This window comes from Saccostrea cucullata, unplaced genomic scaffold (genome assembly GCF_032062105.1).
Source record: "Saccostrea cucullata isolate Sc308-1 unplaced genomic scaffold, CSIRO_AGI_Scuc_v1 ctg8812, whole genome shotgun sequence".
Taxonomy (NCBI): Eukaryota; Metazoa; Mollusca; class Bivalvia; order Ostreida; family Ostreidae; genus Saccostrea; species Saccostrea cuccullata.
The window spans coordinates 146-25,178 of record NW_026931032.1 but is presented as its reverse complement, the minus strand read 5'-3'; the positions used below and the strand labels follow the sequence as shown (position 1 = coordinate 25,178).

Here is a 25,033-nt window from a genome sequence, read left to right as displayed (position 1 = left end):
TTTACAATATGTTACCTTGGTGCTAAAGGTGTAATATAAACTTTGGAAAAATATACTAAGCCAGATGAATTTTATGAGGAAATACAAAATGACAAAAAATCAGCAATAAAACATGGGCTGAATTTAAACATTTTGCTTTCTTAATAAGATTCACCCGGCTTGGTATATATTTTTAAAGTTTATATTACACTTTTAGCATCAACTTGTAACACATGCATTCTGAAATATGCTTTCAACTGTAAACCTTTACTTAGTGTGTTTTGTCCATATTTGTAATTATATTGAAATATTACTCATATTTTCCAAGTCTATTTCATTTTTCAGTTCTTAGGAGATAAAATTCTAAGAACTATCCACTTTTCTACGTGAAATGATATTATAAGTCTTTTCCAAAGAAAACATGTTTGTTTGTATCATCTGTCCTTAAATACATGTAGCTAATTAAATCATATTTAAAAAAATATTAATTGTAAGAAATTACAAACTGTAAAATCACATATTTTCGTGGGGTCAAATTTTCGTGGTTTGAGGAAAATCTTTAAGTTCGTAGGGACTTGATTTCGGGGATCAAGAATTAATTAGTGCTTATGTATGTTACATTTATCATTTCGTGGTGGACATGAATTCGTGGGTCTCGTCATACCTCACAAAAACGAAAATTTAACTCCCACGAAAATTTGTGATTTTATAACTTACATCTATTTTTTCCATTCTGTTTTATTTTCTTTTCATCGGCCAATACACTATTGAAAAATGTACTCTCAATCTGACTGACGAAAAAACGTGAGTTATTACATTTTGCGTTCCTGACTTTTGCTTTATTTCAACGCAAAATGTAACATCGCAAAATTAAAAATCCAAAAATAGTGTTTTTTTTTTTTTTTTTTTTTGCGTTATTACATTTTGCTTTGATCTCGACTAATATCAGCCCTCGGGTCTTCGGCCCTCTGGCTGATATTGGTGTCTCAGGCTCATACAGGAAGTGATATGGAAAAGGGTACGTATTATTCTCTATGTAACGAACTTGCAACTAATACCCCATTCATACGACGAAAGTTTGCTTATGTGTGCAAATTTAATTACGTATCAGTAAATATACACACATAAGCAAAAGTTACTTTCAGACGAGATTTATGCACAGTACGTAAATCCTTCTATTTTCGTATAAAATTACAATAATGGAGATCCACAGATTTAGAATTGTGGATTTTTATAGTAAAAGGTTATTTTCTTAAAATTTCTGTGTAAGACTAACTTTTGAATGTTGTTTAAAGAAACTAGGGGGAAATCTTATCCATTTATTTTTTGGTACGAATAAAAGTGAACTCTTAGGAAAAGTTAACTCACGTAAAAAACATGAAAAATGAAATTGATTAAAATCATCGTTTAAAGTTGGATAATGATTTGGTCTCGGTCCTTTTAAGACTATAGAAGACCCGTTGGGTGTTAAGAAAAAGATGGCTGACTATACTGGTTGGCGTCTTCAGCGGAAGAAAAGGACGACTGGAAGTCTTTTTGGTGTTTGGAAATCTACAGTACATCAAATTTGCGAGTTCTTTAAGAAGTATCTGCTTGAATATTACATATATTTTCCAGGAGAATGAAATGGCCAATCGATTAAAAAAAAAATAAATAAAATATGAATCCCCATGAATCATGGAATACTTAAAATGCTTATTTTCAACAGTGTTGTTGAAATTCCTGTAACATCAATTTATATGTCAGTAGCTTGCCTTGATTTAAAATCAAAGATAGGTCTACTAGATAATAAATCAATCTGTAATGGGGCCCGCCTTATAAGCAATGCTTATACATGTACCTATCACAGCTCCGGAGCATTCCCATGAAGACTACAAATATACTCCGTACTGTACTTCAACAGTAAGGGAGCTTCTAATTGATTTTGCAGGACACTTGTTTGCGCGACCACATGCAGCTATATTTTTATAATTTGGAGGCATAATCACAGGTTTTGTCAGAAAGGGTGCAAGATGCGCACATTTTTGCAAATTCAAATATATAGCAATGGAAACTCAGGCGCGGATCCAGGAATTGAAGTTAGAGGGGGCGCCAAAAATAGGCATGGGGTTTGGGCGCCGCCTATAGAGGTCCCTGGTGGGGGCCCGGGGGGCGAAGCCCCCGGAAGCTCCTGGATTCTAGAGATTTTGTAGGGTAAAAATGAAGTCTACCAAGTAGACATATTTACATTTTCTAGACGAAACTGTGATTTACGTTAACTTTGACAATTTTGGGGGGGGGGGGGGGGGGGGGGGGGGGGGCGCCGGGTGATATTATACACTTTACAATGCATAAACAACCCAAACAACACTTACAGAATGTATAGATTTATGCAATAAAGAAAACAAAATACATACATAATTACAATCATCGTCGCAAACCACGGCCAACATGTACGCTCCTCTCCCATTCTGGCCGTGGTTCAACGAGGAGAGAATTCTTCGTAGCTCATTAAAATATTGACCAATGCGAGTAAAGCATAGTCGGATGATGAACTTTATCGCGACCTTTCAATATCCAATCGCAGTATAGGAAATATTTCTTGTATACTGTTGACGTCAGTTGTTGATTTCGATTGCGATGGAAACAAAACTTTCCACTGACTGAATATGACGTCACAATAGAGAGGCGTGAAGATTCAAGATTACGACACTTTTTGTGATCAAGGTAGGAGAGAGCTATATAAGCGGACTCCGGACCGTGGCTTGAGACGATGAAGTACAATGTAAATACGACAAAATTCATTCACAAGAAAATATAATTTGCTACAACATGTATGCAAAAGTTAATTTGCGCCTAGTCCTGGCCAGGTGTAAATTTACTCAACTATTACATGTGAGCAAATCAGTTCATACGACAATATTTACATTTGCAAATGTTTTCCTTTATATAACACTACATAAGGCAAGCGTTTTTATAACTGTGTAAATACAGGTATGGGGTCAAGAGGTCATAGATGTGCGTTTGGATAAACGTTCGACGTAATTTCTCTGTGACGTCATAAAGGGTTGACGCGCGTTTAGTGGATTACATACATGCCGTTGGGTTTGAAAAATTAAGGCATTTCACACGTTAAAAGTAACAATCAGGCAAATATAAAGTATGAATAAGTCACAAATGTAAATATAAGTAATAAGGTATCATTTTTTGAGTTTTATTGAGATGTAAAACGGGTTGGTCACGTGATCAAATCCCATAAAGCCCGAAGGCACATGTGAGTAAATTTACATATGTGGTATGCAAATAAAGTCGTATGAATCGGGTACATGAAAATGTAACACTGGTCCACAAATGCTTACTATACATGTAGTTTGACCTTGAATTGAAAAGGTACATGTATCTATAAATAGAAACAGGTGATTTCCTTTAAATACTTGAGTCGGCGGTGTCTTCTGTAGGGCAGCTATTTTTATGCGCCCGAATCGATGGATCCCAGGCGTATATTGTTTTCGTGTCTGTTGTCAATTTTGACCTTCGACCTAACTTTTGAACCCTAAGAGATGAAGGCTTCATAAATGGTATACAAACTCGACTGATTAAGTTCTTTTATACAAAGTTGAATGCATTTGTGATTTATATGCTAAAAATAGATTTTTTCGAATGTTTACCTTAGGATGATGGCATTTGAACCATAGAAAATATACTTTATTTTCGGTCTGCATACTCCACTAATTAAGTTCTTTGAAATGAATCCAAGGTCAATGACCTAAATGATAAAATAGCTTTTTCCAAACTTTGTTGCCTCTGGGCACATTGTTTCACAAACATCTTTTTTTTTTGCCCCCAAATCGAAAGATCTTGAGGTATATTGCATTTGTCCTGTCTGTTTGTTGTCAATTTTGACCTAGCCCACAACTATCGAGTGGGTGGGGCTTTAACTTTTATATTTCACAAGTGTATTTCTTGTAACAAGACTTTCCTTTGGGTACCAACACCTTTGACCATGCCCTTTGGAGTTTGACATCATGACATGCATTTGAGAATTCAACCATCACCTACCATACTGGGGCATCCGAGTTTCACAAACACATCTTGTATCTTTTTATTAAAATTTCTTTTCATTATAAATCAATATTTCTCTCAACACTGTCTTCATATTTTCTCCAGATAGTAATAAATAACTCAAAGAAGCAATGTCCTGAAAGCCCACTTTATTTTGAGAGGGTACACTATTTAGTAGATTCTCTGTGATGGTGTCATGGTTCCCTTGATGTAGAGGGCGCGGACGTTCTGCCAGTTCTTCTTCAGTAGGGATACCAAGAAATTGATAGCCAGAGTGATGTTAGCATACAGCTCATCCTTGGGCATGTTGACATGTCCTACACAGGTAGCCAAGCACAACACCTGAAATCAAAAACACACAAATGGGTTTCTTTTAAAAAACTGTTTTATGATGTATACAATTTGTGTGCCCAACAACAAAACCTCACTTATCAGCTGCTTGTTCACCCCCCCCCCCCACCTTTAAAAGCTTTTTTTTTTTTTACCTGTACAACTTGCAGCCCAATACTGGCCATCTTATCTGCTGTTTTTTTTTTTTTTGCCTAATTTAGACATGTGCAAGGAGTATATATGATAAGAGCCAATTTTGGCCCCCTAAAAATCAACATTTTAGAATGACATTCAGATATGTTTTATTTATATTTATTTTGTAGAGGAGATTAAATGAGAAATATTTCCAATATATTTTTCACATTTCTATGCACTCACTGGCTGTAAATGACATGAGAAATAATGCTATTTTTGCTATTTAACAAAAAACCCCCCAAAAATGCCTTTTTCTTGATATTTTTTCTTATGGGAAACATAGAGCGCAGTGTAGAACATACATAATTTTTCTGTCACTAATTAGTATTGAAAAGATACATCTTTGGTAAAAATAGAAATCTTGTTCTAGGCTGCGCTCTATATTTTCTGAAAGAAAAACTGCTTGAAAATAAGCAGTTTTATACAAAATATGCTAAAATGGCGGGAAAACGTGATTTTTATGATGTCATATTTCTAAAATAACGGCATTTTGATCTAAATGAAAATGACCAATAAAGGTCGCATATATAGCTGTACAAATTAAAGCTATATATAAAGTAAAATTAAGATATCCATTTTAAGGGGCCAATTGAGACACTTACCATATATAGCTCTTTGTGTGCACATAACTGGCCCATTTATCAGCTGTGTTTACATTTTTCCAGCAGTTTTCAGAGCTGTAACATTTTATGCCCATTACTGGTTCTGACCCACTTGACAAGCGTCTGTATATTTTTTAAAGCCATTTCATTAGCTTTACAGTATACTGCAAGAGCACAAATTTTCGTGGGGATAAAATTTCGTTGATCTGTCATTAAAAATAGTTTTGTGGGCATTTAATTTTGTTGTTTAAAGCGTAAGCTTTTTCAATATATAGTCATATAAAATTTCGTGTGGGATTAAATTTCGTTGATAATTGTTATAACAATGAAATAAACAAAATTTAATCCCCCACGAATATTTGTGCTTTTACAGTATATACCTATAACTGGCCCGATTAACATCTATGCTTTACCTTTTTAAGCTGGAACTTGATGGTGGCCTTGATGTCCTCCACCTTCTGTACGAGTGACTCCTGGTGGGAGACCTGGGTGGGGAATTTTCCCACTCTGTTGAATCCTGGTCCGCAGATCTTAGGGATCTGCTTGATCAGGGAGTCTGAGGCCAGGAAAGCGTCGTATTTCTTTGCTGAAAAGAGAAACATACGCTACATAAAAACAATATTCTTCTTCCATACTTAGATTAGATGTACAAATCAATTCTTAGGAAATAATGCCTCTGTTCAAAAATGATTTTCATCACTGCAAGTATCAGGTAATACATGCAACTTCTGTTATTCTTCATTGGCAAAATTTGTAAATTTGTACTGTCATAAGTCGATACGAAATTATAAGTTTGCGTTGACAAAATAGAGCTTCTTACATACTTTTTTTCATTTTGCCAAACCTTAACAAAAAATGTTACTACAGGCTGTCAATTGCCTCTCTATGCTCAGTAAGAACCACTCCACAATTCTAAATACAATGGAAAAATTAAAATGCTGGTCAAGAGGAGTACCCCCCCCCCCCCCCAAAAAAAAATAAATATCGAGTCTTGGACTTAGTCATGCTAAGGAGGTTGAAGTGGCTAAAAATTATTTTTTTTATTAGAAAACTTCATTATTAATAACAGAGTCAGTGTAAGCATTTCATCATTTAGTAATATCTTTGCTAACTGTTCATATCTTCACCTTTTTAATTCATTCCGTGGTACAAACATTATTAAGCAAATCCACAAATTTTTAAATACATGTATATAGCTTTCTTAATTTAATGAATGCCTCTGATAAATGTCTCATCACTGCAAGCTTCAGATAAGCCATGCAATAAATATTTCTCTTCCTCGGCATGTTTTTTAATCTCTTTTCCTTTCCTCAAAATATTTACATTTCAATAACTACAGCAAGAAATAAATGCATTTCATTAATTACTGGTAGAAATTCCCTTATTCTGTTGAATTCCATACCCAGCTTTTTAATCAGCTTCTTGTCCTTGTTCAGTTTCTTGAGGTCGTCAGCGGTCATGCATGGCAGGTTGTTGGCCTTGGCCTGGTCACAGTGAATCTGGTCACCAAGGATACAGACCTTCAGCTTGGGGCGGGGAACATGCCTCAGTCTACAATCAAAGCAATCAAAATAGGTTGATATAAATTATAAAAACAGAGCATCTACCAATGAACACACTGCAAGTAAACACAATAGAATTTAATGTAAAAATCTGTAAATTCTGTTTCAATTTAAATTACCATTTTGTTTTTCTTATCATAAAACAGTCAATTTTCGACAGTGAAAATCACCATCTTCCCAGTTATTTCAAGACCCTGGGTCAAGGTCTTTCTTGTTTCCCTTGAAATAAAACAGTCAATATTTCGGCAGAATGAAACCTGCCTACCCAGTTGTTTTTAGACCCTGGGTGGGGGTCAAGTTAATTTACACCCTTCGTGATTTATTTTCATTCAGATGTCAAAACCGCTGTAAAGAAAAACATACATTGCCAATGAATTATGCATTTTACAGTTTTAATGTATTATCCATTTCAAATAAAAAGTTGGAAACAATTTTTCATTGTTTTATACCTGACTGTTCCTGCGAAACGTTTATCCTTTTGGGGATCATAGTTCTTCAGAACAATCTGGAGTTCTACTGATTCTGTGAACTTCCTTGGCTTGTCTTTTGAAGCTTGTAGGATGGCATCGATGGAATCGTTCAAGTTGTCACGGTTTATCTTACTACAATACACAAGAGGCTTAAGTTTAGTTATTGCACAACCATTATGAAACTGCGTTTTTTAAAATTTACTGAAAACTCCATTTTTTTTTTACTCATTAAAAGCAAAGAATTTTTTTAGCAATCAAATCAATGTTCCTTTGATGAAATATAATAATGCTTGTATATGACCATTCAGAGGAGATGACACTGCTGCCACCCCCCCCCCCCCCACCCCTATCTTTCTTTAAGGAGGTTTTCTAACCAACTATGAAATTTTTAATCCCAACAAATAATGGCCATCACCTTTTTCTTAAATATTAATTAAGAGTTATCCAACACAAATATTAAAGAATTAGATAATTTCCAACAATATTCCCTGTTGACTTATCAATCATGTTAGAAACTAAGTGTCCTATCCATGTAAAAATTAAATAATTAATCTTTTCACAGTGGTTAATTCACGATAATTTGATTTCAGAAAGATCTGTGCTACAAAATTATGCATAATTACACCTTCAAGTGGTGATGTTAACGTGATGATCTTGGATTTTTTAACTACGATTTTCATGTACCTCATTTTCTTTGCTCGGCGTGACGAAAGAGGAAGTCGAAAAGGAAGTCTCGAACAGATTTCTCGCACGTTGCGTGGTTTTGCGAGACTTCAGCCATAATTGTAATAGACAAAAAAGAAAGTACTAAACTACGATGCATTACACAGCAAATTTTGTGACATAAACTATATTTAGACCATTCTAACGATGGTCACTGGAGAAAATACACAAATGGTACCAACTGAGGTATGTTTTAGGAAGGTATAATAGTGTTACTACAGAAAGCAAAACATCGGAAAATAGTACCCGCCACTTGACATTTTGTCATAGATTTTCACGTCGATTGTATTGCACAACAGTTCAATATTTCTATCGATATCTCATGAAAGTTTGTAATTAAGATGAATTGGAGTGTGTTAGTAACAGATAGTGATCGTAGTTTTTGTTTTGGTTGTAAAACGTGATGGATGTGGTAAGTTAGTTCGAGTTTCCTCAGTTCTGCACTCTTTACTCCTCCAACAAATGTCAATTTATCGTGACTTTGAATAAATAAAACTATGTTTATTATTCATAATCTAACTATGGAAATTTAAGAGTCTTACTGTATATATGTAATATTCACATACGTGTTATTTCATCATCATTTTCCATTAATTCTTTGTGTACCAGGTCCAGCACAATACCCCGATAAAGGTATATAGCTTGACAAAGCTATATAGCTTAATCAAGGTATTTAAAATACCTTGATCAAGGTATTTTATGTAATGAAAATTCAAAAAAAATTCTTTAAAAATTAATTACTGAAAGTCGAGTTCTGAATTTTTGACAATGTGTCTATGCGTGCATGAAAAACACTCAGGTATCAAAAAGAAAGCATAAAATAATGTCTCCTCTTACGACACGTTTTTATTCTGATTTGTTTGTGTTTGAGTACTTTACATGCATGGGTGAATTTACTGACAACAACTCAGAACTCGACTTTCAGTAATTAATTTTTAAAGAATTTTTTTGAATTTTCATTACATAAAATACCTTGATCAAGGTATTTTAAATACCTTGATAAAGCTATATAGCTTTATCAAGCTATATACCTTTATCGGGGTATTGTGCTGGACCTGTGTACATCAAAACATTTCCTTCTTCCATTTTCATTTGGCATAGATCTCACAAAGTGATATCGCTACATGGCAAAACATTATTAGAATTTGACATGGAAAATTAATTTGTGCATTATAAAACGTTAATAACTAGGTTTTATTTCTATAAAGAAAAAAAAAATAAAAAAGGATAAAATATAATCTTTCAACAATGTTCAAGTTTTAGACAAAGATCAATCTTTACTGTTGAAACAAATGGGCATTATTTCATTGAGCTTAAGCAAAACCAACCACCAAGCTGAATTTTGAAATCCTTCAAAGGCATTAAATTTCAATATCAATTACTCCATTAGTCATTTTTACATTATCATGATTATAGATAATTTTTGAGTGGTTTCTAGGGTGATTTGTTTTGTTGGATTCATGAATAATTAATGAAAATGTAACTAAACTTAATGTCTGATTTTTACTCAAAACAGAAGAAACCTTAGGGGATGTCAACTTTGAAAAATTGGGTCGAAGTACATTATACATAATTTTTGTTTAAAGTGTAGAATGAGTCAACAACCTAATTTGATATGGCAATGAAAAAGAAGAAAACTTACGGGGAATGTCATTAACAATACAGTAAAACTCGGTTATAACAAAGTCAATTGGACCTATGAAATTATTTCCCTATATCCGTAATTTGTAATACATGTATCTGTATAAGAAATTCACTGAATTTATATAGCTGGGGATCCAAGATAAATTTGCTCTACCCATGCAGTGTTTGCCCTAAATACTGGCAACCGGCCAAATTTACCACTTCAATTGTCAAAAATGCCGCTTTGAAATAACAATTTGTTGTAAGGTCCACAGAGATTTTGTTCATAAACCTCATACTCTAGACTTTTACAACTGATCTCTAACCGTTTACTTTGAAATAAAAGTGTAATGGTTTGGGCCATGGATATCGGCCTGGATAGCTCAGTTGGTAGAGCACCTGACTGGAGATACAGGGGTCCCGGGTTCGATTCCCGGTCCAGCCATGCATTTTCTCCTTTCCTGTTGCAGATTTGGTGCCATTGACCACCCCTGGAATTGCAGGTGAAAGTCCTGCCAGGGGCAATAAGAACTTGGGTTGTGTCTTCGAGGGCGGAGACCATTTAAGGAGGGAGGAATGTAATGGTTTGGGCAGTGGATATCGGCCTGGATAGCTCAGTTGGTAGAGCACTTGACTGGAGATAAGGGGTCCTGGGTTCAATTCCCGGTCCAGCCATTCATTTTCTCCTTTCCTGTTACAAAAGGAAAACACTGCCCATGAATTCGCAATATTCGTGTTTGTACTAACCGGGTTTCACTCTGTTTATATCTGCTTACTGTTACTGGTGGTCTCCGTAAATGTATCATATATCCTGAATCCAGTGATTGAATATATAAACAAAAGTTTTATTTTTATACCTATAGAATGTCTGTGTGGCAGATGAAGAGAAGATTTTGTGTATTGTGCGTGACATGCTGGACACCCAGTGTCATGGGATCCGTCACACCATTAATTTACCAGCTTCCACCAGCATCAAGGACCTGATTTCACAAGTGGCCCAGCAGTTTGGATATGTAGAAGATACAATAGGTGTTACGTATGAGAAGCAAGTGGGAGCTGAAATTCACGAGGTAAGGATTTATGTCTGGTCATGAACTGAGGCAAAACACACTTATAAATTTTGAAGTATAAATGATGGCAAAAAAATTTGAATTGTTATATAAATAATTTATTATATCCTATAACTTCCTGGGATACATATTTAGATGACAGGATGTAAGCATGTATTCAGTGTGATCATTTTACATACTAGGGGTGGGACGATATACCGATACACCGATACATATCGATATTTTCCTCTAAGGTACGGTTTACGATACGAGCATTCAAATATCGGTACGAAACGATACACGAACGACCTATCCAAAAATTGAAAATGAAAGTATCTGTCCTTGAAAATGGCGGCCTGTACGAAGCGAAAAGATGGTGTTGATATTGAAAACACACTTTAGAACTGATAAGTCGTTGATTAGGGGTAATACATTTTCACTTTTAAGCAGCCTCGGAAGATTGGACAAGAAAAGTTCAGTGTGCAAAGCGTGCTATACACAGAAAAGTATCGTTTCCAGAACATTTGATATTATTAGTTGTTAGTCCATTCATACTTTTTTTCGTAATCTCAACTTGGGTACAGACATTCAGCAATAAATAATAATGTAAATGTGATTTTTTAATGAGCTTTTAGTCAGTGTTCGTTGATAAACTACACAACTATTTGTAAACAACTTGATTAATAGAAATTTGGTAATATGTACAATTGTCCTGTACTATTGTTTTTGTAAAGATTTAGTTAATGAAGTTGATGAACTTCAAGTATTAATTTCATAGCACACATGATTTGATATAGAATATTTTTTTGAGTTAATGTCAAGACAAAAAAATGAAATAAAATACTAATTCTTTTGAATAGTTTTATAATTTATCATATTGTGTTAATGTCAAGACAAAAAAAAAAATGAAATAAAATACTATTTTTTAAAAGTTTTATGATTTATCATAATATCGAGATACGTATCGTATCGTGCCAATATATCGAGATACGTATCGTATCGCAAGATCTGTGTATCGTCCCACCCCTATTACATACTGTATACAGGGTTATTTTCGCCCCGTGTTATTTTCGCCCTTTCACACTTGCAAACAATTTTGCCCCGTTTTAAATTCGCCCATTCATAGTTCTGCTTAAGAAATTGTGCTGTGTAATTTGAATTCGCCCCGTTTTAAATTCGCCCAATCAAGAAGAGGGCGAAATGGGAGAGAATAAAACGGGGGCGAAATTTTCCCTGTATACAGTATAATTAAGTCTCTCGACTGTATATTTTCTAACGTTCAGATAAACATGAAATATTCAATTTTGGAACATGTTATCTTGAAAATCTATTAGACAATATTGAACTGAAAAGTGAAACTTTTAAAAATTCAAGGGTGTATCTGGTGCTTTTTTAGTGTTTTACACATTCTTGCCCGCTCTGATAGGTGAGGCACAAACATATTGAAGAGTCAACACATTCACTTTACAGTCTGATGGTATGCTATATTTATGAAAAAAAAATTTTTACAGGTGAATTTGAATGAAAATGAAGGGAAGAAACTGTGTGATATTTGTTTAAATGGAATGAGGAAGCACAACTTCACCATCACCGAAAAAGAAGGAACCTTACCCCAGAAGACAGAGGTTTGAAATTTCATAAATTGTCATTAAATAAATTAAATTAAATGCATTTAAAAACCCACAAAATCAAAATCAAAACACAGGCAAGCTATGAGGAACATATAACGGAACATAAGTATTGGAAGTCATGCTGTATTAACCATGAAAATATATATATGTGCATCAACTTTGAAGACATCAAGAAGTCCTCCATTTTTTTCCCTTCTCCAAATGGATTTTAAAAATTTTGAAATCTGTAAACCAATTTAGAAAAAAAATTTGGCCTAAATAGAGAGTAGCAGCTGATTGTTTTAAAAATAAGATGAAACCTGCTTTAGATTGTTTATTTTACAGAATTTTATGTGAATATACATTTGTATTTTGTGTATAACACAAAGATTGACACTGATTTACAGAAATGAAAACGTCTAACTTTTTTCAGAGTGGGACCTCAGCTGGCACCAGCTCCTCCTCCTCCTCTGGTATATCAGGTGCCTCGGGGACCTCTTCCTCTTATTACAACGGGGCCTTGACCTCCACCTCCACCGATACCTGCTTCACCTACCCAGAGAGTTACTCCTACGCCACTGCTGTCATCAAGTCAGACACAGGTCAGATATTTTCAAAAGGAAAGAATGACTTCCTTTTTGTACATGTTCATGTGAAATGTAGAGTTATATCTTTTCTTTTTAAGTCCTAGTTATCAAGTTGTGGGATATCTGCCTTTTCTCTTGACCCTTTTCATTTAATTTTTAATAGCCTCATATCTTGGTCATAAGATCCTTTTTGCGTAAAGCTTAATTTGTATGTGGATTTCTAAATGTTTGCCTAGGAGATAGGTCAGTGAATGGGAGTACAGGATATCTTTACAAATTGAAATAAAGGGTGGTTTAAGAAATAGAAACTCCCCGAACACACGATTGAGGGGGGATACCAAATAGCCTACAGGGTGTGTGTGTGTTAATGTCTAAAAGTGTCTTTATAGGCAGTGAAAATCTCCTTTCCCCAGATGTTGGAGACAAATATGGAGTTAATAAAACGAAAAAAATCAAAGCTTTAAATTTTATTTTTAAATAATCCACATGGGCTATATTTAATTTTATGTGTACATGTAATTTTATCCTTTTTGCACAGCCATTTTTGTATACAAACAATTTTTCTGTTTTCCATTGCTAGGTTATGTTGGATTGGTGAACCAGGCCATGACCTGTTATCTTAACAGCCTGCTCCAAACTTTGTACATGACACCAGAATTCAGAAATGCTGTTTACAGGTAAGGGGAAGACTTTCAGATGCTAATTGTGTTTCAGATAATATTACATATGAGGATAGCTTATACATGTACATGAATTTCTTAATTTCACAAGGACAAATTTCAAACAAGTTTTACACAATCATCTTTTTAAAGGAAACTCATGTATGAAGATTAGAGTCAACTTTTCTATGATGCTTTCATATAAAATTATAAAAGAATACTGTATCATTTTGTGGCACATATGATGCCAATATATAGGTTGTCATTTAAATGATAAACTACTGGGTTATTTTGGGGGGGGGATAGAAAATTAAAATAACCTACTGTGTAAGTTGTTATGCATTGAGAGTTTGTCATAAAATTGCTTGGTTTTATAAAAAATAATTTACTTCTTTCAGATGGGAATTTGACGGAAGAGAGGAGGACATGGCCAAAAGCATTCCCTATCAACTACAGAAACTGTTTTTATTGCTTCAGGTATATTTATTCCCAAAATTCTTTAAAAAATAGTTTTAAAGTACCATAACATCAGTGGGGTCAATTATTAGTATTAATAAGAGAAAAAAAAGAAAAGAGTTACATGTATCAATTAAATGTTCACAGGATATTTAATATGGAAAGAATTTCCATTTTACAGACCAGCAAGAAAAAAGCTATAGAGACGACAGACTTGACTAAAAGTTTTGGCTGGGACAGCAGTGAAGGTATATAACCAATATAATAGAGATTTCTAATGAACCCCCCTTCTTTTTATTTTTTTTCTCTCTCTTCATCTATCCTTCCCCCTTTCTTTGTCTCCACCCCTCTCTACCTAAGCTCTCTCTGCTGAAACCATCAAGATGGGTAGAGTGTTTTCTTCATGTTTGAGGGTATGTTAAGTTTAACCACTCATCTTATCAAGCTTCTGACTTTAAAGTGTGAAAAAAGATTATTTTGCCGAACTAATGTGCAAAGAAAGATATGGCTTATTCATGTGTGACCTTGAAAACCATCCACTGGCATGCAGGTGAAAGCAGTGTCGAGAAGTCTTAACACACTGACTTGATTCCATAGTCAAGGTCAAGATCCATGAATTTATTCAAAATGGATGTTTTGATACAAGTGAAATGTACCTAACTGGATAATACATCTCACTATTATTGTGTATTTTAAAACGTATCACATTCTTTTCATTTTGTCATACTGCATGCTCATTTTGATCCTATGATTTGTTCTTTATAACTATATAGGTTTTACCATGAATTAAACATTTTATATTAATAAGTAATTATATCAGATAATCTAATTTTTAAGACATACATGTAAACTAATGTTGTATTAGATATTCAGGGCTTTTGTAAAGTATACATATTTCACGGTAATCTTTGCAATTGAAAATACATCCACTTTTTAATAAGCCAGTATTTAATCCTTAAATGTTTAGTATTAGTATGATGTATTGTTTTTCTTCAGTGTGGCAGCAACATGATGTACAGGAGCTGTGTAGAGTTATGTTTGATGCACTGGAACTGAAATGGAAGAAGACAGACCAGGCCAATCTGATCAACAACCTGTACCAGGGAAAACTGAAAGACTACGTCAAGTGCCTCGAGGTCAGAATCTCTGCCATGAATTTATCCGGTTGTTTTCTTCTTCCTTTGAAAATAAACTCCAACTTGTAAAGGGTGTTAAGAAAGTTCGTTCCACATTTTTCTTTTATTTCCGGAAAGTGATACGATGAGGAGAATTTAACAATTTGTGAAATTTCATGTTTACAGAGTCCTTTCTTGCTACCGATAAGGTTTTACCTGTCTTTTGTTGAATCAATAAGGGGAGGGCAGGTATTAAAACAGATGATGTCCGTTCAGAAAAATATAAATATGACGCACATTTGTGACATATATGAAGCACACAGGTCAAAACATCCTTTCAAACACTATGCAAAAAATATCAAATCCGTGAAAAATTTCAAGATGACACACCTATTCTTTTGAAAAATGATCTATCGTTCTTATACCTACGCTCACCAGCTTGTCTGATGCAGGATAAGCTATAGAGAAACAAACGTAAGTTATCCTTTATTTTCACGTAAAATGACCAGTATTTCTATCATTCGGGTGTTTTAAAGATGTTATATATATTTTCATATGGAAGAAAAATCCTATAATTTCCTGCTAGAAATGAATTGCTTTAAATCTAAAGCACACTCTTGTTATTTTTTCAGACTTGAAAATTCATCTCTTTGGTTAAGCACTACTTTGAAATTTTTGAAAATATTTCATCATGGAACGAACTTTCTTAACACCCCTTAGATGTTCTTCTTATACAGTAAAAGTTGTTTAATCTGGACACCACAGGTTCCATAGAGATAGGTCAAATTAGATAAAATTTTAGATTAGACAACATTTTAAACAATTCAATTTACAAAAAGTAACTAATATGTCATAATAGGTAAGATTATGAATTTATACTAAACTCTGGATTTAGACAAATTTCACTGTACATCTTAAACAATTGTATTTACAACAGTGAGATTGATGTTTTCAATAGACATGTACATGAAGTGTCATCTTAAAAACATAAATTTTTGTTGTTGGTATAATACCAAAAAACTCTTGAAAAGTGAAATTCTCTGTTTATTTTAGATATCTCTCTCTCCTTTCAAAGCTATTTTAAGTGACATGTGTTCATTTGTTATCTGTATTTTCAGTGTGGGAATGAGAGTGCTCGGCTAGATACATATCTGGATATACCTCTAGTCATCCGACCGTTTGGCTCCAATGAGACTCATGGGAGTGTGGTAAGTACAGCAATGTACATTTGTAAACTCCTGAATATTTGTGGGAAAGTAATTATCTTGTAATTTCCTTTTTAAAAGCACAACTCACAAAAGAAAAACATGATACTTCTATTTATGTTGCTGAAATCTTTATAAAATCTTCAGATCAATTATCTTTTCACAAATTATTAACTTTGGAAATAAAAGGGAATGTCAAAGTGTTAAATTGCTGTGTTAAGTGCTTACCAAAAAATAAGAAGTGTACATTATACTGTAAATCACTTAATTTTGGTGACACCTTATTTTCGTGAGGTAGTCATTGACTTTTTATTAGCGAGACAACATTTTCACGAATTGTGGTCATTGCTCTATATAATCTTAAGGAATTCTATTATACGCGAGAATAAAATTTAAGCAAGAATACTGTCTTGCTTAATTACGCGAAAATAAAGTTCTTACAAATAAAAAGTGATTTACAGTTCAATAATTTACACCCTACTGGCACATACTGTACATTCATGCAGATTTTCAGGGTTTAGAGTCCGAGATTTCCAGGAAAAAGTTTACTCCTTCAATAGTTATTGAAAGGAACACATGTTTCACTGCCATTATTGTAAAATTGACTGTATACTGAAAAAATACTGAACAATTAATTTTTTTTTCAGGATGAGGCCCTACAAGCTTTCGTAGAACCTGAAACATTAGATGGAAACAACCAGTACTTCTGTGAAAAGTGCAACAAGAAATGTGATGCCCATAAGGTATTCATGACGTTAAAATCAATTTCTTAAAAAATGAGAATTCTACTGCTTTCTTAAGAGAAAACAAGTATTGGTTTTATTTGCTAATGCACAATTACTTATTTACACTGAGTACATGATTGAGTACATTTTATATTGAAAAACTGCAGTGCTAGATTCACAACAGTGCCTATTGATTTACATGTATATGAGATATTTCTGTATCATTTTATCAATAGCTTTACTTCATTTCAGGGTCTCAAGTTTGTTTCCTTTCCCTACATGTTGACACTGCAGCTGAAAAGATTTGATTTTGATTACTCAACACTACACAGAATTAAGTTGAATGATCGGTAAGTTCTTATTTTCTTTTGAAGATAACTAAATGTTGAAAACTACAAGAATCTTGATATAGGATTCATGTTTTTAGACGTCATGTTTTTGCTTATTTTCTGATGATGTAAAAGTTCATTGTATTTGGGAGTTCATGGTTTTAAGAAGTCCTGTTGTTCATTTCAGAATGTCTTTCCCCGGGGTTCTGAACTTGAACCATTTGATTGAACCAGAACACAAAGGTTCAGAGGAGTCTGCCACAAGTCACACTCTGGAAGAGAGCAGTGATGAAGGTAACCTAATTAGATTAATAATAAGACAAGTAATTAGAATTAGAAGTATGATTTAACCATACAAGTATTTGATAGAGCAGGAATTGTGATTTTTATGCTGTAATGTATGTCATGATTTTAGACATGGTTTGTTTAATGGAGATAAGATTTGAAAAATGATGTGTTCTTGAAATTGCTTATACATGTACCACTTTTCTCTCGCCACCCTCAAGAATTGTCTGCACTAATCATCAAATGGGGAGGGATTGTTAAAGAGGGTGGGTGGCTAAATTCAAATTATGTAAATCGGAGGCTTTTCGTATATGGATTGATATTAAAATTCACATATGCTAAATTACCTTAGATAGGAACATAAATAGATAACCAACATGACAGGGACCTCCTCAAAAAATTCAGCAATTAAAGGGTATGTTAACGATAAAAATGCCAAGACTGCTGGAGCCAAGGTAACTAGAGAAAGAGTGTCATAGAATGTAAATATCTGTAGTTTCAAGTGAATTTAGAATTGATATTCTTCGAAGATATTGTGTGTGTGCGAGTTTTTTTTTCCGGATTTTGCTGTTCGTTTTTTTTGTATCTTTTATATATATACTAATTTGCTTGCAACACGCGTTGTGATTGGTTGTTTATTTCAATGAAGGGTTCTTTAACCAATGAAAAAACAGGTAACATCGAAGACATTTAAACATGGCATACACATGTGGAAGGAAAACCAAATCACAAGTGTGGGACCTACTTTCACGTGATGTGTGTGAATTGTTTGAAACAAGATAACTCTAGTCAATAACTTTATTTATTTTATTTTATTTTAAAGAGAGAGTTTATTACTTTGTTATTTTTTGTTACATTTAACAACTTGTTCTGTTGAATAAAATGGATAGAAATTTATGTCGGCAAAATAGTACTTTCTACAATGTCCTTAATCCTTATTATCCTTTGATATATATAAAGATGTTTTATTTAAATTCTCAAAATGAAAACCGAACCGAAAAAACCGAAAACCGAGAATTTATTTTCTGAACCGAACCGAAAAATGTCTGAACCGTGGCAGCCCTAATCTGTAGCGATAGTGAAAAGTTTGGACGTCTTCATGTCTGAAACCCATTTTGTGAGATTTTCATCATTCTGGGCTGTTGTACATGTATTCATAAAAATTATGCACTGTAATAAAGCTTAATTTTGAAAATTTAGTGTATCTCATTTGCATGTCTTAATAATGAAAAAAAACTTTATAAATGTTATAATTTATTTCCAGGGTCCCTATGTGTATGAGCTGTTTTCTATTATGGTGCATTCAGGAAGTGCTGCTGGGGGACATTATTATGCCTACATCAAGTAAGATTTTTCTAAGTTACAATCAAACCTTGTTATGTGGAACTCAATGGAACCAATGAAAAACTGAGAGATATCTAAGAATTTGAGATATTGAGGAAAAGATACAAAGTTACTCTGACTTCTTGATGACTATAACATACATGTTTTTATAGTATTCAAGATGTCAATGTTCAAGAAATCAAAGTTAAATGATAGTTTACTTTTGCTCAGACAAGGTTTCCAAATGCTTTCTTAAAATACTAATATTTTTTTATTTCATAAAAGTATTCTTCTATTCTGACTTTTTTTTAAAGAGATCTGATTCAACCTTTGTGTTCCTTGTTTGCAGGTCTTTCAAAGACGGACTGTGGTATAGTTTCAATGATCAACATGTCTCAAAGGTTTGTATCTTAAGCAATCATTAATCTTCAATGACATTGGGTCACCTTTCTCTGTAAAAATTTGAAACTTTACATAAATACCATATAAGTGGGTATTTTAGCAGGACAGAATTTTAGCGATTTTTCCTTAAAAATTGGTATTTTATTTTTAGCAAGATGTAATTTTAGCGATTAAAATAAGTTTGCTTTAGAAGCTTTTACAAATAAAGCACACTTAATTTTTAGTGATATTCAATTTTAGCTATCTTTGCACCCTCTCTAATAATGCCAAATTTAAATCCGCGCATAAAATTCTGCTTATACGGTATTTTATATATTCACCAATTTGATATAATTTTTGTTGTGTTTCAGATAACGAATGAAGATATAAATAAGACATATGGTGGATCCAGTACATCCAGGGGCTACTACTCCGCAGCCTACACAAGGTAAGAAACACAATGAAATTTAGAGAAAAAAAACAAAGAGGATCTAAAATGATCTTTAAGTATACATGCAATGCTCTATATCCTTTTCTTTGTCCTTTATAAGAAAGTGTCTTATTTAAAATTCATGTATTTTAATATCAAATTTAAACAAACCAATTTGAATTTTATGTTTAATTAAAGAATTTCAGCATCTAATTTGCATGTTCATTTCTGAAAGGGATCACTTAAATTTGCTATCTTATATCTTTAGTTCCACCAATGCCTATATGTTGATGTACAGACAGATTGATAAACAGAGAAATAAAGGTAATTCAGCAATTATTATATCTGTATCTGAATTTTCATTTTTAATTAGGGTATCCTGTAGATTCTTCAGTTTGAATGGAATGATACCTCATTATAATGATCATTGATTTTTTTTTACCAGATTTCATACAACCAGAGAATTTCCCAGAACACCTCAAAGAAGCGCTACAAAAAATAAAGGATCGAGAGGAACAAGAAATCCGCCAACGGGAACTTGACAAATCTACCTGCAAGGTATACACAGAAAGGAATTTGATACATTTTGAAAATTATTAATTTCAGTGACTTAACAATGTGGAAAAAGAATATTTGTACAATTATTCGTACTCAAAACATGAGCATAATTTAGCAGTTGAACTTTGATCTTTCAGAATATTTATAAATGCTATACAAAATGTAACAGTCAATTTTGTTTCACCTTCCTTATTTCAAAATATCTGATACATTGTCCTTTTTCTGGGATCTTGCCAAGTGAACAATCAAAATTAATAACTGTTAAAATAGATTTTTGTATCCATAGTGTGTATGTGTATGTTTGTACTTATTTCATAATCTGTGTTTACAGATAAAGGTGTACTACTTTCATCCACGTGAGAAAAGAAAAATGGAGCAGAAGTTGGAAGTTCATAAAGACAAGACACTGAGGGAGGCTACAGAGATGTGTGCTAAGGTTGGCTGTAAATCCTTCTCTGTCATAAAAAAAAGAAACAAGTGAAAAAAACAAACTGAAAAGCAACCAAACAAAGAAGCAAAAAAAAAAACAAAAACAAACAAACAAAAACAAAACAATATCGTCCTAGAACTCTCATAAATTACAAAATAGAAATAAAAAAGTCTATTCTCTTTGGCAAATCATGCTAAGTTTTACTATAATTATTAATACCTGTAGATTCTCAACTTAATTTTGTAGGTGATTTTTTTTTATTGTGTTTTAAAATGCAATTTCAATCTAGAGACAAGTTTTCACACTTTTTTCATCTTTATCATATAAAGCTCAGACTTAAATTAATTTTTTCACAATTTTTCAGCTGTTCTGCATTGATAAGTCTATCCCTCTGGACTGCTGTCGCCTGGTGAAGTTTGACGAGTACCAGGACACGCTGGAGTGCTCCTTTGAGGATGAGGAGGATACACCCATGGGTCTGTTACTGGGAGGGGTGAAGCAGGCCTACAACTTTGACCTCCTCCTAGAAACAAAGCGACCAGAGCAGGTGTTTCAAGAGTACAGGCCTGGAGGTTAGTGGGGTTATAACATTCTGTTAAATGTTTGGGTTTTTTTCACAGTAAATTTTTTTAAATTAAATCTGCTAGCATTGTTTGAATGTTTTTGTCAAAACAGGAAGATTGTTTGAGGCAGCACATAGAAAAGATTTGCAAAGATTTTGTGGAAATAAATGTTTTGATTTATCATTTATTTCTTTTGTGAAAACTTTCAAAATCAAATTTTGTATACAGTCACATAAATACTTAGCTTAGTGTTATTCAAAGATTATGTTCTAAAACAGTAAAGATGCAAAATAATTCATCTATGATGAGTATAATTGACACCATTTCTCAATATTTAGGTGTGACGGTGAAATTGTATGTGGCTGATCTACAAAATGACATCATCCAGGAGCCACCCATTAGTGTGAGGGCCTACCACACTCAGACTGTGACAGAGTTCAAACATATGGTGGCAGAGGTGAGTAACAATTAAGAAAAAAGCATTTTATCCAAATGTTTACGAAACTAGCAATCATCTTTCATATGAGACAATGGAAAGAAGGAATGTCATATGTTCTTGAAATGTAGCTTAGCATTGGTAGCATTTCTTGCCTTTGTAGTGTAAATCTGACATAAGAAATTTGATTTTCAGGTTTTGGGTGTCTCAGCAGCTCAGATGAGATGTGTTCTGGAAAGGTTTCACAATGACCTCAAATTTTTATCTGTCCCCAACAAAACACTGAAAACAGAGGGCTTCTTCAAAAGCAACAAGGTGAGTTATACAATATTTGTTTTTCAAAATACTTAAATAAACATATTCAGAATATTTAGCAGTGCAACATTATTTTTTGATAAGTATTTAGGAATTCAAAGTAACAAGCTACCAATGCAGTGAAGAAAAATTGGGTAGAATAAATTAAATTGTCATAACTGCATAATCTTTTAAATTTATACATTCAGTAGTAGATTTAATACTCATTCTCAATGTACATATATATGTGTCTTTGTAGGTGTACGTGGAGTATTCCGGGGAGGAGGACACCACACATTTTACAAACACCCACTTCTTCCGATTGCTGGACCGCCACCAAAACACCATCAGGATTCATGTCAATCTGCCCTCTACATGTTTGTAGCCAAGCTTAATAATTTTTTTTAACTCTCTTTCTGTCACTTCTACAAAATATTTATGTATAGAATCTTTTAAGATGTACACATTGGCTTGATTATCTGATTTGATATACTCGTTTAACATGACTTGTAACACAGTAAGTGTAGATTTGTAGAAAGTATATGAAATATAGAAAAGCTTTGCAATGGTGTTTAAACCACAATCATGAGTGAGGATTTTCTTTTTTCTAGAAATTAGCAGATTATATAAACATTTCATTTCTTAATGTGAAAATTCATTTTTCAGCTGATGTAGAGGATTTCCTGAAGTCAAATTCAAGACATGAACAACTATTGAAAAATGCCATAACGAATGCGAAATCCAGAGAGGACAGTTCTACTTCATTGGAAATCAGAAGTAAAAACGGAAGTGACTCCTTAGACGAGGGAATAAGTGACAGAGGAAGTGATAGTGAAATAGATTTCAAACTGAAGAAAACGACACTTTCCAAAAGTGACCCTTCAATTTACCACAGCTGTCAATCAATTGACAATGGGCGTGTCAGTCCCCTTGGCTCCGCCTCTGAGGGCAGGGCCAGTAGTCCCATTGGACACAGTAGCAGTAGTCAGGATACTAGCACTAGTGCTGAATTCAGTATTCCATCTAGTTACAGGGGTTTGTGTAATATTTCTGATGGACAGGACGAAGCGGCGGACAGTGTTCTTGGAGATTTAAACAGTCGGGAACCAGTGGAGCACGGAGAAAGTGATTCGGAACAGACAGCCCCTCCCTCCCCAGGGGAACGAGTGATCAATGACACAGATTTTAAAACAGAGGAGAATTGGGATTCAGACTGTGATAATGATGTGACGATTACAAAGGAGGAGGCTTCTAAACGTTATTTTCACATTGTTCACAATGAGTTGGATTTGTTATCGAAACAAAGAAGTAAGGATTCAGGTCATTTATTTTGAAATTAACATGTGCATGATATTTGTTTATGTGAGGTTGCACAGAATTTGGAATATTATTATGCCCCCCTTCGAAGAAGGGAGGGCATATTGCTTTGCTGCTGCCTGTTGGTTGGTCTGTCTGTCTGTCCACTTAGTTTCCGTTCATTTTCTATACAACCATTGCACATACTGAAATGAAAGTTACTATTCAGATACATGTATATCAGATGAATATCTAGGGCAAGTTCTGTTTTGGGTACGGTTGTGCCATTTTTGACAGAGTTATGCCCCTTGGACTTAGAAAAACTCCAATTATTTGCAGTTTCCATTCATTTTCTTTGAAGAGGATTTATTTTCTGCCATCTACTGTATTTATGAATTTCACATTATTTTTTTACTTCACAAAAATTCTTCCATTTTTAATGAAAGAAATTTTTTTAAACCAGTACAATTTTCTGTCAAACTGAGAGCCATTTGATAGACATGATCATGATTTTAGTTTTTGTCAAGAGAGAAAAAGAAATATGAGTTGTAATGATACAGTTTAAAATTTGCATCAATTTTTATCTTTGAGAATTTTTTTAACTTATAAAACATCACAAATTTGATGGTGCATGTCTGACAAGAAAGAAATAATGAGTTCTATCAATTGTTATGAAGTTTAGTATATATATGTTATTTCTTTTCTTTCAGATTTAACAGTGCTTGTTGATAAACGAATTACACTTGGGGCTTTCAAGAAGGAGTTAGAACCTCATGTAGGGACGTCTTCAGATAACTTTAAGGTAGCTCATCTTTTGTGATGTACAATAAAAATAAAAGAAAACATCCATGCTCTCATTCCACTTTATCTAGTGGACTAAAAAAATAAACAGTAGTGTTATGAAGTACAATATCTTAGAACAGATCTTTTGTCCCTTATAAAAGTATAATTAAATAGGTACTTTTTTATACTTATTAATCCTACTATTGACTAGGCTACATGTACATCTGATATAGTCAATTTTAAACATGCTTAAAGGGACATGTATAATTATTATAAGATCATGTGTTTATCATTAGTTGATTCAGTTTCTAACTGTTTTCCTTATATTTTCCTATAGGTGTATCGTGTGTACTCAAATAATCAAGAGTTTGAAAGCATCAGACTAACTGAAACTCTTTCATTCTTTGAGGATGGAAAGGTAAGGACATATATGCACCAATATAATTTTTTCACATGTGTGATGATCACGATAATTAGGACTGATAGTGATAGATTTCATATAATTCATGAATATTCATGATACACAGGGGAAATGCACTTTGAGAAGAGATTTCTTGAGAGAAATGTATATGAAAGAAATCTATGAGATTTTAATCAGATATAATTTCACAGGCAGTGATTTGGTTACATTTCAAGTTATTGTGGTTCATTTCAGTTGAATATCAAGCTGGGAAGAGCTTTAAAACCAGGAGAATACAGGGTCAAAATCTACCAGCTTCTTCTCAATGACGCAGAGGTAATGGGATGTGAAAATCAAGTTTTATAAATGTCATTTCTAGAAGAAAAAAAATTGTACGAGGGTTGTCCCAACATTTTGTAGACTGAGCTCATATCTTTGAAAGAAATTAATGTATCTTTATAAAATTTTCAGGGTAGATAAAGCGTGTTCTTGGCAGATAGATTACGAAGTTTGATCATGTTTAGTTGAACACTTTTCGAGTAATAACATATAAAGTGATGTCGTTCTCTAACACCCGGAGCAATCTGCAACGTC

General features: G+C 33.5%; 2 protein-coding genes and 2 non-coding genes across 4 annotated transcripts; 2 read left to right on the top strand and 2 right to left on the bottom strand.

Annotated features, from left to right (window-relative positions):
- Window positions 1-4,149: 4,149 nt before the first annotated feature.
- On the bottom strand, window positions 4,150-7,922 carry LOC134231125 (large ribosomal subunit protein uL1-like). The gene is made up of 5 exons (XM_062713046.1): window positions 7,864-7,922; window positions 7,159-7,311; window positions 6,550-6,698; window positions 5,561-5,733; window positions 4,150-4,362 (listed from the first exon to the last, which is right to left on the bottom strand). The coding sequence occupies exons 1-5, from the start codon at window positions 7,866-7,868 to the stop codon at window positions 4,192-4,194; spliced, it is 651 nt and encodes a 216-aa protein (XP_062569030.1). The 5' UTR covers window positions 7,869-7,922; the 3' UTR covers window positions 4,150-4,191.
- Window positions 5,819-5,894, bottom strand: LOC134231127 (small nucleolar RNA snoR122). Its single transcript, XR_009984507.1, has one exon. It is a non-coding gene; the product is annotated as a small nucleolar RNA snoR122 (small nucleolar RNA).
- Window positions 7,923-7,931: 9 nt separating the features above from the next.
- Window positions 7,932-24,775, top strand: LOC134231126 (ubiquitin carboxyl-terminal hydrolase 47-like; the record flags this gene model as incomplete). Its single annotated transcript, XM_062713047.1, has 28 exons — window positions 7,932-8,088; window positions 10,389-10,595; window positions 12,086-12,199; window positions 12,618-12,786; window positions 13,352-13,448; window positions 13,829-13,907; window positions 14,068-14,134; window positions 14,883-15,022; window positions 16,120-16,209; window positions 16,854-16,949; window positions 17,184-17,281; window positions 17,448-17,554; window positions 17,676-17,680; window positions 17,914-18,000; window positions 18,810-18,889; window positions 19,218-19,269; window positions 19,621-19,697; window positions 19,948-20,003; window positions 20,125-20,237; window positions 20,569-20,673; window positions 21,032-21,239; window positions 21,569-21,687; window positions 21,862-21,981; window positions 22,220-22,337; window positions 22,627-23,268; window positions 23,967-24,058; window positions 24,377-24,457; window positions 24,695-24,775. Coding segments are annotated over exons 1-28 (3,339 nt in total), but the record flags the coding sequence as incomplete, so codon positions are not given.
- Trnas-gga (transfer RNA serine (anticodon GGA)) lies at window positions 9,897-9,970 on the top strand. Its single transcript has one exon. It is a non-coding gene; the product is annotated as a tRNA-Ser (tRNA).
- Window positions 24,776-25,033: the final 258 nt, after the last annotated feature.